The 14,040-nt window shown below is 46.6% G+C and overlaps 1 protein-coding gene across 2 annotated transcripts in view; it reads left to right on the plus strand.

Moving 5' to 3' along the window:
- LOC134935989 (uncharacterized) overlaps positions 1 to 14,040 on the plus strand; it is a 350,225-nt gene that overhangs the window by 291,823 nt on the left and 44,362 nt on the right. For both annotated transcript variants that reach the window (XM_063930857.1, XM_063930858.1), the window contains one exon: positions 6,825 to 7,199. In XM_063930857.1, the coding sequence (XP_063786927.1) occupies positions 6,825 to 7,199 (375 nt within the window). The remainder of the gene's footprint in view (positions 1 to 6,824; positions 7,200 to 14,040) is intronic.

Genomic DNA, 14,040 nt, shown 5'->3' on the forward strand with positions numbered 1-14,040 from the left:
CCGCAGCCCATTGGATGGGGGGGACAGCCTCGGGCTTCACCCCTGGCCCTTGGGTGGCTGGGGGGGACCCCTTGATTGAAGGGGTCCCCACTCCCCCAGGGTACCCCGGCCAGGGGTGACTAGTTGAATATTTGATGCCACGACCGCAAGACACTGTATAAAAGTGACCCCCGGCTGTGGCATTATCTGTCCAGCTAGTGGAGCCCGGTGCTGGTTTAAAAAATACGGGGGACCCCTACGCTTTTTGTCCCCCGTATTTTTGGAACCAGGACCAGGCGCAGAGCCCGGTGCTGGTTGCTTAAATATGGGGGAACCCCTGTCAATTTTTTTCCCATATTTTTGCAACCAGGGCCGGCTCAAAGAGCCCGAGGCTGGTTTGGTTTAGGAGGGGTACCCCACGCATTTTTTTTTTAAAATTATAACATTTCCCACCCCTTCCCACTGAAAAACATGCACGGATCTCATGGATCCGTGCATGCCTATACAAACACGGGATAAAAAAGCAGGTCTGTTTTTTTTTAGCACTTTTTCACGATTTGTATTTTAGCACGGCAGTGTTTGGCTATTGTCGGCAGTGTTTGTGTTTTGCACTTTTTAGTAAATGACCGATTTCTACCAAATTGCAGGCGTATTTGACCGATGATGTATTGATTCGTGATTTTTTCCTAGGACTTCCAAAATATTACGAATGCCCTCATCACTGCCGTGATTTTTGCTTAGTAAATTACCGAGATGACACTTTGAAGAAAAAACGGCATCTCGGTCAAAATCGGGACCTTAGTAAATATACCCCTATGAGTTTAAAGGTAGAGAGTATGTGAAAAAAATGTGCATACATAAATAATAGACAAACATGATATAAAAAGTGACTGTGTATTTAAATGGTGATGCCCTGAGACAGCCCAGCCAGAACAGGCACGGGGGACCCTACGTCCAAATGCCAACCCCAAATTTACTGACAAGAAGTATTTGCTCATACAGGTTGAGTATCCCATATCCAAAATGCTTGGGACCAGAGGTATTTTGGATATGGGATTTTTCCGTATTTTGGAATAATTGCATACCATAATGAGATATCATGGTGATGGGACCCAAGTCTAAGCAAAGAATACATTTATGTTTCATATACACCTTATACACACAGCCAGAAGATAATTGTAGCCAATATTTTTAATAACTTTGTGTACATTGAGCCATCAGAAAACAAAGGTTTCACTATCTCACTCTCACTCAAAAAATTCTGTATTTCGGATATGGGATACTCAACCTGTATTAACTACTTATCAATCATCCCAGCGTTACAGGAAGCCCAACATTTTTTACTTGCGGTTCCCATAATGCACGCTGTGGTACACATATGCTCTCCCCCCGTTTTTAATTATATACAACTTTGTAACTATAGAAAATGCCAAAATAGTGTTCAATATCTCTCACAAGAATGACCACTATTTGGAGCCATAGTTACTGTGCATTATAAAGGGATGTCTTTTTATTTAACCCCTTATGACTATTAGGGGTCTATTTACTAAGCCTTGGATGGAGATAAAGTCGTTGGAGATAAAGAACCGGCCAATCGGCTCCTAACTGCTATACCACAGGCTGTTTTTGAAAAATGACACTTAGTAGGTGATTGGCTGGTACTTTATCTCCAGCAACTTTATCTCCATCCAAGGCTTAATAAATAGACCCCTTAGTCCCTGCCTTACCGGAAGGCAATGGCCCCTAATTCCACTTTCTATATTCAGTATAATGCGTTCCACCAACATTCACCGCAAGTTACACCTTTAGGGTTGATACTATGTGTAGTTTTTAGTATTATATCACTCTGATGTCAGAATGATAGGCAGGTGTCTACCAACAATGGGCTGATTGGTTATTTAAAGTGGCCCCATGTAGGCTCTGCATTTGTATACTGCAGCAAATCAATGAAAAGCACATTTAACTTCATCTTCATTGTGTTTTAAACTTAATACAGATTAAATTATGTTTGTACATATATAATAACATAATGACCCCCCAGCCCATCCCAGTACTTGTCCTGTATATACTGATCAAGTATAGTGTTTATTGTCTGGTCTCTCACCAGAAAGTCCTCTACCACTACTCCTGTTGGGTCCCCCTCCCCTCCACCTTCCTCCTCTACCTACTCACTGCTCCTGGCTCCATTGGGGTGCCATAGACAGAACTCTGGTTCCTGCTTCCCTACTCATCATCGATCCTTCTGTGCTCCCCTCGCCCTCTCTTGACAGCTGCTCCTGGCTAATATAATGTACAGAATGAGATTTTTCCTAGTGCCGCACCTTCTGTTTAAAATTTGCTTGCCAGTACTCTTAGTATGCTTCCACGTGTTGCAACAGATGGAAGAGGTTTATCAGTTGCAGAGGGAGCCTCTTAATTCCTTGGGATTGGTGAGAACAGAGTAAACAACCGGCATTGCGGCTGTGGGCCCGGTGGTTTGGAGAGTGGTCAGTGGTGAGGCTGTGCATCAGGGCACCCGGAGTTGAAAGGAAACGAGCGGCTTAGCGTGGCAGAGGACTCGGGGGTAGCAACATACTTGCCTACCTGACCCTCTCCATGAGGGAGAAAATGCTCTGTTCCTGGACTTTCCTGGTAATGTATGATTGCCATCACCTGTGGTGAAACACCTTTCTTATCAATTACCTAGCTCACCACAGGTGATGGTAATCATACATTACCAGGAAAGTCCAGGAACAGAGCATTTTCTCCCTCATGGAGAGGGTCAGGTAGGCAAGTATGGGTCATTACTTTGGCTTCCAGAGGTCCGGTGAGCTCCCCTTTATAGATCTTTTGGCCAGTAATTGCTTGCTCATAATGGGAAAAGTGGTACTCTATATAAAGACACGTTCCTTTTCTATTTTTAAGTATGAATAAAATTTGACTTTTTAAAGAGTACTGGCAATATTGAAACCCCTTCATTTTGATGGCATACACTATTATATTTTGGATGGTACCTTATTGAGGAGGAGAAAGAACAATGGGCTCTATTCAGACATGATTGCAGTTGTGCGAAATCGATTATCGATCGACTGCGCTTGCATATGGATAATAATGCGCAAGTGCTAGGCCAAACTGTGAATGAATCCTGCAAATTTTTGATTGCTAGGAGTACGCAAGTTGATTGACAGGAAGCGGATGTTTGGCGGTGGTAACTGGCTGTTTTCTGGGAGTGTCAGGAAAAACACAGGCGTACCCAAGAGTTTTCTGGGCGGGTGTGTGACGTCAGCTCCGGCCCTGATAAGCCTGTTTGTATCGCACTGTAGGAGTAAGTCCTGGGCTGCGCACAGACTGGAGAAATAATTAGATGGTGAGTGACGGATTTGCAGCTGTCTGGAGTACGCAGAGCTTTTCACAAGGTGTACGCAGATTTGCACGGAGCAGGTTTTCACTCTGTCTAGGCAGTGACTATGTGATTGCAAACCTCTGCAAATTTGCAGAGGAGCGATCAAGTCTGAATCGGGCCCAATGCCTCCACATATGTATCTTTTTGGATACTTTTTACAAAATTTGCTGCAGTGTGATGGCATGGGACAAAACAGTTTTATTTAGGATACTGTACATACGAAATCCCAGGTAGACGGGATGCCGGCTGTCACTATACCTCGAAGGATCGCTGCGCTCGCCATGCTTCGGGCCCAGTGCAGGGTTCAGTTCCCACTCGGTTGGTGGCATGGACCCACCAACCGAGTGGGAATTCGGGGCGGGTGCCGAGATTCCGGCGTCAGCCTCCTGAACGCCAGGATCCAAAACAGCCGGTAAATTGACGGCATCCCGTTTTATTTATATGACGGTATTTTTTGAGCTGAACTTTATTTTATCTTTTGTTTTTGGAACAGCTACTTATATCTGTGATTGATGTGCTTTTCGAGTTTGATAGAAACTGTTTGGTTGTTGTGGCTACTGTGGAGTTAGAATCCTGCAAGTCAGATACCCTTCCAGAAGCCAATTTTGAACAGAAGGTGCGGCCCTGGGAAAAATCTCATACTGTACATTATATTATTATTAGAGATGAGCGGGTTCGGTTTTACTCGGATTTACTCTGATTTACCCGGATCTTCTTATTGGCTCTCGGACGTCATGTGTTTTGGTTAGCCAATAAGAAAAATCAAGAAAATCTAAAATAGGAATAATTCTGGCGTTAAGAACTGAGTAAATCCGAACCCGCTCATCTCTAATTATTATGGAGACAGAGGGCTAAACCGCTTTGTGAGAGGAACATCTGCAGCATTTTAAAAGTGCTTTATTCGAGTTTCAACTACTTTTACCACTAGCTTCTCCTGGCTCCCACAGAGATGCAGCTAGATAGAACTAGGCTCCATGCTCTCTTCCTCATCTCCTCTACTTCAGTTACCACTTCTGGATACCTCTCAACTTCTAGCCCCCCACAGACGCCATTCTATCAGTCAGCCTTCCCCAGTTCTGCTAACTGGTTACAAAAGCAACGGGTTGCAGTTAAAATGCCAGCTGTCGGGATCCCGGTGTTCAGGATACCGACGCTGAAATCCCAACAGCCGACAATGCCCGCAGCCGGAATCCCGGTGCACCATGGCTATTCCCACTCGTCGGTGTCCACGACACCCACAGAGTGGGAACTGATCCTGTGGCGAGCCCAGCGACCCCACAAGGGGACTCTTAGCGCTCACCCCGCTGCCAGGATTCTGGTGGGCGGGATGCCGCTTTCAGCATATTGACAGCTGGCATCTTGTCCGCTGGTAGCACGTATGTAACCCAAAGCAACTGGTAATACCATCCAGGGTGCTTATGTGTGTTTTTGTTTTCCTGTGTGGGTTTATGTATCCGTGTTTTTTCCTATTGGTGCCTCTGTGTTTGTGTGTTTTCTCCTATTGGTTTGCGTGTGTGTATTTTATTTTTTCATGCAAAGCTTACAAGTTTTATTGTTTTAAAATAATGAATGTGTTTGTTTATTTTCATACAAAGCCTAGGTGCTTTATAATTTTCCTGTGGGGGCCCGTGTGTTTTATTTATCATATGCATTTTATTACTTAGTCTATGCTTCTGCTTATGCTGCAGGGGAGAGCTTTGGGGCTGACCAGCATCTCCATGAGTTATGGGCACGCTCCCTACACCAATGAAAAGGGTGTGTACCTTAAGGACCCTCCCCCCTTTGAGTGGACACACCCAATTCTGGTGCACGCAATCATACACCCTCCAGTGAACACTAAATAATTTTATATTTTCCATACCCCCACTTCAAAATTTCCACTTCGACCACTGCATACTGAACCCCCCTGCACTTATTTGCCCCTCCAATAGCATTGTCTTTGTTTATGATAACACATTGTCCCGTTACATACCCCCACCCCCACACACTACTTGTATATTAATCATGTATATTGAGAACTTACTAGGTCCTGGTTGTCTTCCCCTCTGATAAAGTAAGCACTGAAGTCACTCACTCTGACAACGCTTACAGACAGTGCGCGGGATGTACAAAGAGTGTGGAGTACATTCCGCCAAATATCACAATCAAACTAATCGCATATGCACTGACATATGCAATTAGTATCGCAAGGGATAACTCTTTTTAAAAAGTGCTGCCCTTTGTGAAGATGGCACCACCAGGTGAGGTGTCTCTGGGTCTCCTGCACATCTGAGCACCGGGAGCCTCGGGTTAAAGATGTCAGCAGCTGGTCCTGGGCTCCTCCTCCTCCTCTCTGCAGCCGGAAAGTGAAGCTGGAGACAGCTGGCTGTGTTGTTGGGGAAGGAGGAGGAGGTTGGGGGATCTGGGAGTGTGCAGGGAGGCTGCCAGCACAGGAGGTGAGGGAGGCCAGAGTGAGCGGTGCTGGGTGGCGGGATGCAGAAAGAAGCCCATAGGCTTCTATAGGGTAACCAATAAAAGCTCGCATTACCCTCCACATCGGTTAGCGGGTGGCCAAGGTTTAGTACATATGAAAATGCAGTAAAAAAAATGAAAAAAGGGTTTTTACCGCATTTTTGCTTTAGTACATCCCACTCAGTGTCCTCTGACTGGTGTGTCTCGTGAGTGAACCCAGGCTGCTGCGGTAGAGTCATGGGAGCCATAGGCAGGAAGTCAGGGTGGGCGATGAGCTCCATCAGCTATGACCAGAGCACCAAGTGGCCATGCACATCTTAAATGGAACCTGTGATGGGGTTCTGCTGTCTGCTACCAGGCCTGTGTGCTGACACCCCTGCTAGAAGTGGTGAAGACTCAGCTGCAGCTACAGGAGGTGCTTCATTCCCGTGGCTCCTACCTCCAGCACTACCATGGGTTACTGTAGTCTGTGCTGGCTGTGGGGTGGACAGACGGGCTCCAGGGGGTTGCAGACGGAGCTAGTATATGGGCTGTGGGGCCTGCAGAATAGGCTTGTGGCTGGGCGCTGGAGGATAGACTGCTGGGGCCACAGAAAGGGCTAGTGGGCAGGCTGCAGTGGCTGAAGACCTTAAGGGGTTTGTGGCCAAGCTGTGAGAGCTACAGAAGGGGCTGGCAGCCAGGCAGAAGGGACTGGTGGCCGGGCTGCTGTACCAGCCTATCGAAGGCTGATGAATGGCATCCGCTTCTACCCTCTACTCCAATGCGGAGGATGCAGGCCTGAAAGGATTTCAGTGGTCTCCAAACGGTCCAGCCAACCGGGTAAGCTCGCTGGAAAGTTCACAAAAATATTTTGATGCCATATTCAGAAAATGTTTCACCAGTCACAAAACATATGGAAGGTCAAGAGTCACTTCTATCATATACTAGATTTTAAATCTAAATTTCTTTCATTGAATGAGTTATATAATTGTTGAGCTCTGTAATTGTTCAATGTCACATTCTCTCTTTCTAGATTCATCGTCCTCCTCACCTTTTACTGTTAAGCAGCCAAATAATATCACAGCTGACACAGAAGGTTCCGTGACTCTCAACTGCTCATACAGACTTATCAGTGGTTACAGAGATAGGGATATCCTGTGGGTCAGTGCTTACTGGAGAGTGAACAGCACAAGTGGTCCTTACGTCTACCACCCCCACCAGGATATGGTCCATCCCCAGTATAAGGGAAGAACAGAGATAACAGGATTAGCGGATCTCCATATACAGGGGGTGCAGGCAGAAGACAGCGCCACCTACTACTGCTTTCTGGTGATCAAGCTGTGTGAAAATATAGAAACATCACAACGCACGGCTACACATGGAGAAGGAACCAGCCTGACCGTGAAAGGTAACAAGAAAATTAATGAGAAAATATTAATTAAAATTATTTGTTTTCAGTACGACAATAGCTCCTAGACACAAACATGATCAGTAGATTGTCTTTATTTAAAAAAACTTTCAGCAAAAATAAAACCTAAAATATAAACATATACAGGAATGTGCATGGTGCATGCAGAGGGAGCTGGACTTTGGGCTGTACACGTTATATCTGGCACGCAGGGCATTTTTATGAGGCACCTGTATTATAAACAGTATCTATCAGCAAAAAAGTAGTTTATCTGCACACACAACACAGCTTCATGGGTGGACCACACGGATGTGATTGTCAGAATATATCGGTGGGGGGCTTGGACTGCACACCCAGAATTCAAAATATAACAAGAGCTGCTACCATGCTGAGACTTGCAGTTCAACACAGAAAAATAAAAAAATGCAGATGCATACTCAATAGTACTATAATCTCTTAATCAGAATAATTCTCTTAAACTCTGTAATCTACTGTAATACAGGGCAGGCAAATGTAGCTGGTCTTGTGTCTTATGTTGGGGCAGGGCGACTCATGCCAAGTTAGTTGGTCAGTGACTAGACCAGTTACAGCAGTTTCTAGTCAGGGTCGCGGGAAAACTTGTTGGTGTGGCAGCTGGAACAAGAGGCATACAGTATGCCTCAACAGATCTAGGATGATGAATGTTTCAAACCTTAAATCACAAAGCTTTCTGTTAAGTGCTATTTAAAACTAGTGATGAGCGCCTGAAATTTTTCGGGTTTTGTGTTTTGGTTTTGGGTTCGGTTCCGCGGCCGTGTTTTGGGTTCGACCGCGTTTTGGCAAAACCTCACCGAATTTTTTTTGTCGGATTCGGGTGTGTTTTGGATTCGGGTGTTTTTTTCAAAAAACCCTAAAAAACAACTTAAATCATAGAATTTGGGGGTCATTTTGATCCCATATTATTATTAACCTCAAAAACCATAATTTCCACTCATTTTCAGTCTATTCTGAATACCTCACACCTCACAATATTATTTTTAGTCCTAAAATTTGCACCGAGGTCGCTGGATGACTAAGCTAAGCGACCCTAGTGGCCGACACAAACACCTGGCCCATCTAGGAGTGGCACTGCAGTGTCACGCAGGATGTCCCTTCCAAAAAACCCTCCCCAAACAGCACATGACGCAAAGAAAAAAAGAGGCGCAATGAGGTAGCTGTGTGAGTAAGATTAGCGACCCTAGTGGCCGACACAAACACCGGGCCCATTTAGGAGTGGCACTGCAGTGTCACGCAGGATGTCCCTTCCAAAAAACCCTCCCCAAACAGCACATGACGCAAAGAAAAAAAGAGGCGCAATGAGGTAGCTGTGTGAGTAAGATTAGCGACCCTAGTGGCCGACACAAACACCGGGCCCAACTAGGAGTGTCACTGCAGTGTCACGCAGGATGGCCCTTCCAAAAAACACTCCCCAAACAGCACATGACGCAAAGAAAAAAAGAGGCGCAATGAGGTAGCTGTGTGAGTAAGATTAGCGACCCTAGTGGCCGACACAAACACCGGGCCCATTTAGGAGTGGCACTGCAGTGTCACGCAGGATGTCCCTTCCAAAAAACCCTCCCCAAACAGCACATGACGCAAAGAAAAAAAGAGGCGCAATGAGGTAGCTGTGTGAGTTAGATTAGCGACCCTAGTGGCCGACACAAACACCGGGCCCATCTAGGAGTGGCACTGCAGTGTCACGTAGGATGTCCCTTCCAAAAAACCCTCTCCAAACAGCACATGACGCAAAGAAAAAAAGAGGCGCAATGAGGTAGCTGTGTGAGTAAGATTAGCGACCCTAGTGGCCGACACAAACACCGGGCCCATCTAGGAGTGGCACTGCAGTGTCACGCAGGATGTCCCTTCCAAAAAACCCTCCCCAAACAGCACATGACGCAAAGAAAAAAAGAGGCGCAATGAGGTAGCTGTGTGAGTAAGATTAGCGACCCTAGTGGCCGACACAAACACCGGGCCCATCTAGGAGTGGCACTGCAGTGTCACGTAGGATGTCCCTTCCAAAAAACCCTCCCCAAACAGCACATGACGCAAAGAAAAAAAGAGGCGCAATGAGGTAGCTGTGTGAGTAAGATTAGCGACCCTAGTGGCCGACACAAACACCGGGCCCATCTAGGAGTGGCACTGCAGTGTCACGCAGGATGTCCCTTCCAAAAAACCCTCCCCAAACAGCACATGACGCAAAGAAAAATAAAAGAAAAAAGAGGTGCAAGATGGAATTGTCCTTGGGCCCTCCCACCCACCCTTATGTTGTATAAACAAAACAGGACATGCACACTTTAACCAACCCATCATTTCAGTGACAGGGTCTGCCACACGACTGTGACTGATATGACGGGTTGGTTTGGACCCCCCCCAAAAAAGAAGCAATTAATCTCTCCTTGCACAAACTGGCTCTACAGAGGCAAGATGTCCACCTCATCATCATCCTCCGATATATCACCGTGTACATCCCCCTCCTCACAGATTATCAATTCGTCCCCACTGGAATCCACCATCTCAGCTCCCTGTGTACTTTGTGGAGGCAATTGCTGCTGGTCAATGTCTCCGCGGAGGAATTGATTATAATTCATTTTAATGAACATCATCTTCTCCACATTTTCTGGATGTAACCTCGTACGCCGATTGCTGACAAGGTGAGCGGCGGCACTAAACACTCTTTCGGAGTACACACTTGTGGGAGGGCAACTTAGGTAGAATAAAGCCAGTTTGTGCAAGGGCCTCCAAATTGCCTCTTTTTCCTGCCAGTATAAGTATGGACTGTGTGACGTGCCTACTTGGATGCGGTCACTCATATAATCCTCCACCATTCTTTCAATGGTGAGAGAATCATATGCAGTGACAGTAGACGACATGTCCGTAATCGTTGTCAGGTCCTTCAGTCCGGACCAGATGTCAGCATCAGCAGTCGCTCCAGACTGCCCTGCATCACCGCCAGCGGGTGGGCTCTGAATTCTAAGCCTTTTCCTCGCACCCCCAGTTGCGGGAGAATGTGAAGGAGGAGATGTTGACAGGTCGCGTTCCGCTTGACTTGACAATTTTCTCACCAGCAGGTCTTTCAACCCCAGCAGACTTGTGTCTGCCGGAAAGAGAGATCCAAGGTAGGCTTTAAATCTAGGATCGAGCATGGTGGCCAAAATGTAGTGCTCTGATTTCAACAGATTGACCACCCGTGAATCCTTGTTAAGCGAATTAAGGGCTCCATCCACAAGTCCCACATGCCTAGCGGAATCGCTCCGTGTTAGCTCCTCCTTCAATGTCTCCAGCTTCTTCTGCAAAAGCCTGATGAGGGGAATGACCTGACTCAGGCTGGCAGTGTCTGAACTGACTTCACGTGTGGCAAGTTCAAAGGGCAGCAGAACCTTGCACAACGTTGAAATCATTCTCCACTGCGCTTGAGACAGGTGCATTCCACCTCCTATATCGTGCTCAATTGTATAGGCTTGAATGGCCTTTTGCTGCTCCTCCAACCTCTGAAGCATATAGAGAGTTGAATTCCACCTCGTTACCACTTCTTGCTTCAGATGATGGCAGGGCAGGTTCAGGCGTTTTTGGTGTTGCTCCAGTCTTCTGTACGTGGTGCCTGTACGCCGAAAGTGTCCCGCAATTCTTCTGGCCACCGACAGCATCTCTTGCACGCCCCTCTCGTTTTTTAAATAATTCTGCACCACCAAATTCAAGGTATGTGCAAAACATGGGACGTGCTGGAATTTGCCCATATTTAATGCACACACAATATTGCTGGCGTTGTCCGATGCCACAAATCCACAGGAGAGTCCAATTGGGGTAAGCCATTCCGCGATGATCTTCCTCAGTTGCCGTAAGAGGTTTTCAGCTGTGTGCGTATTCTGGAAAGCGGTGATACAAAGCGTAGCCTGCCTAGGAAAGAGTTGGCGTTTGCGAGATGCTGCTACTGGTGCCGCCGCTGCTGTTCTTGCGGCGGGAGTCCATACATCTACCCAGTGGGCTGTCACAGTCATATAGTCCTGACCCTGCCCTGCTCCACTTGTCCACATGTCCGTGGTTAAGTGGACATTGGGTACAGCTGCATTTTTTAGGACACTGGTGACTCTTTTTCTGAGGTCTGTGTACATTTTCGGTATCGCCTGCCTAGAGAAATGGAACCTAGATGGTATTTGGTACCGGGGACACAGTACCTCCAACAAGTCTCTAGTTGGCTCTGCAGTAATGATGGATACCGGAACCACGTTTCTCACCACCCAGGATGCCAAGGCCTCAGTTATCCGCTTTGCAGTAGGATGACTGCTGTGATATTTCATCTTCCTCGCAAAGGACTGTTTGACAGTCAATTGCTTGGTGGAAGTAGTAAAAGTGGTCTTACGACTTCCCCTCTGGGATGACCATCGACTCCCAGCAGCAACAACAGCAGCGCCAGCAGCAGTAGGCGTTACACGCAAGGATGCATCGGAGGAATCCCAGGCAGGAGAGGAATCGTCAGAATTGCCAGTGACATGGCCTGCAGGACTATTGGCATTCCTGGGGAAGGAGGAAATTGACACTGAGGGAGTTGGTGGGGTGGTTTGCGTGAGCTTGGTTACAAGAGGAAGGGATTTACTGGTCAGTGGACTGCTTCCGCTGTCACCCAAAGTTTTTGAACTTGTCACTGACTTATTATGAATGCGCTGCAGGTGACGTATAAGGGAGGATGTTCCGAGGTGGTTAACGTCCTTACCCCTACTTATTACAGCTTGACAAAGGGAACACACGGCTTGACACCTGTTGTCCGCATTTCTGTTGAAATACCTCCACACCGAAGAGCTGATTTTTTTGGTATTTTCACCAGGCATGTCAACGGCCATATTCCTCCCACGGACAACAGGTGTCTCCCCGGGTGCCTGACTTAAACAAACCACCTCACCATCAGAATCCTCCTGGTCAATTTCCTCCCCAGCGCCAGCAACACCCATATCCTCCTCATCCTGGTGTACTTCAACACTGACATCTTCAATCTGACTATCAGGAACTGGACTGCGGGTGCTCCTTCCAGCACTTGCAGGGGGCGTGCAAATGGTGGAAGGCGCATGCTCTTCACGTCCAGTGTTGGGAAGGTCAGGCATCGCAACCGACACAATTGGACTCTCCTTGTGGATTTGGGATTTCGAAGAACGCACAGTTCTTTGCGGTGCTACTGCTTTTGCCAGCTTGAGTCTTTTCATTTTTCTAGCGAGAGGCTGAGTGCCTCCATCCTCATGTGAAGCTGAACCACTAGCCATGAACATAGGCCAGGGCCTCAGCCGTTCCTTGCCACTCCGTGTGGTAAATGGCATATTGGCAAGTTTACGCTTCTCCTCCGACAATTTTATTTTAGGTTTTGGAGTCCTTTTTTTACTGATATTTGGTGTTTTGGATTTGACATGCTCTGTACTATGACATTGGGCATCGGCCTTGGCAGACGACGTTGCTGGCATTTCATCGTCTCGGCCATGACTAGTGGCAGCAGCTTCAGCACGAGGTGGAAGTGGATCTTGATCTTTCCCTAATTTTGGAACCTCAACATTTTTGTTCTCCATATTTTAATAGGCACAACTAAAAGGCACCTCAGGTAAACAATGGAGATGGATGGATACTAGTATACAATTATGGATGGACTGCCGAGTGCCGACACAGAGGTAGCTACAGCCGTGGACTACCGTACTGTACTGTGTCTGCTGCTAATATAGACTGGTTGATAAAGAGATGTAGTAGTATGTATGTATAAAGAAGAAAGAAAAAAAAACCACGGGTAGGTGGTATACAATTATGGACGGACTGCCGAGTGCCGACACAGAGGTAGCTACAGCCGTGGACTACCGTACTGTACTGTGTCTGCTGCTAATATAGACTGGTTGATAAAGAGATGTAGTAGTATGTATGTATAAAGAAGAAAGAAAAAAAAACCACGGGTAGGTGGTATACAATTATGGATGGACTGCCGAGTGCCGACACAGAGGTAGCTACAGCCGTGGACTACCGTACTGTACTGTGTCTGCTGCTAATATAGACTGGTTGATAAAGAGATGTAGTAGTATGTATGTATAAAGAAGAAAGAAAGAAAAACCACGGGTAGGTGGTATACAATTATGGACGGACTGCCGAGTGCCGACACAGAGGTAGCTACAGCCGTGGACTACCGTACTGTACTGTGTCTGCTGCTAATATAGACTGGTTGATAAAGAGATGTAGTAGTATGTATGTATAAAGAAGAAAGAAAAAAAAACCACGGGTAGGTGGTATACAATTATGGACCGACTGCCGAGTGCCGACACAGAGGTAGCTACAGCCGTGGACTACCGTACTGTACTGTGTCTGCTGCTAATATAGACTGGTTGATAAAGAGATGTAGTAGTATGTATGTATAAAGAAGAAAGAAAAAAAAACCACGGGTAGGTGGTATACAATTATGGACGGACTGCCGAGTGCCGACACAGAGGTAGCTACAGCCGTGGACTACCGTACTGTACTGTGTCTGCTGCTAATATAGACTGGTTGATAAAGAGATGTAGTAGTATGTATGTATAAAGAAGAAAGAAAAAAAACCACGGGTAGGTGGTATACAATTATGGACAGACTGCCGAGTGCCGACACAGAGGTAGCTACAGCCGTGGACTACCGTACTGTACTGTGTCTGCTGCTAATATAGACTGGTTGATAAAGAGATGTAGTAGTATGTATGTATAAAGAAGAAAGAAAAAAAAAAACACGGGTAGGTGGTATACAATTATGGACGGACTGCCGAGTGCCGACACAGAGGTAGCTACAGCCGTGGACTACCGTACTGTACTGTGTCTGCTGCTAATATAGACTGGTT

The sequence above is a fragment of the Pseudophryne corroboree genome, chromosome 6 (assembly GCF_028390025.1).
Source record: "Pseudophryne corroboree isolate aPseCor3 chromosome 6, aPseCor3.hap2, whole genome shotgun sequence".
NCBI classification, from domain to species: Eukaryota; Metazoa; Chordata; class Amphibia; order Anura; family Myobatrachidae; genus Pseudophryne; species Pseudophryne corroboree.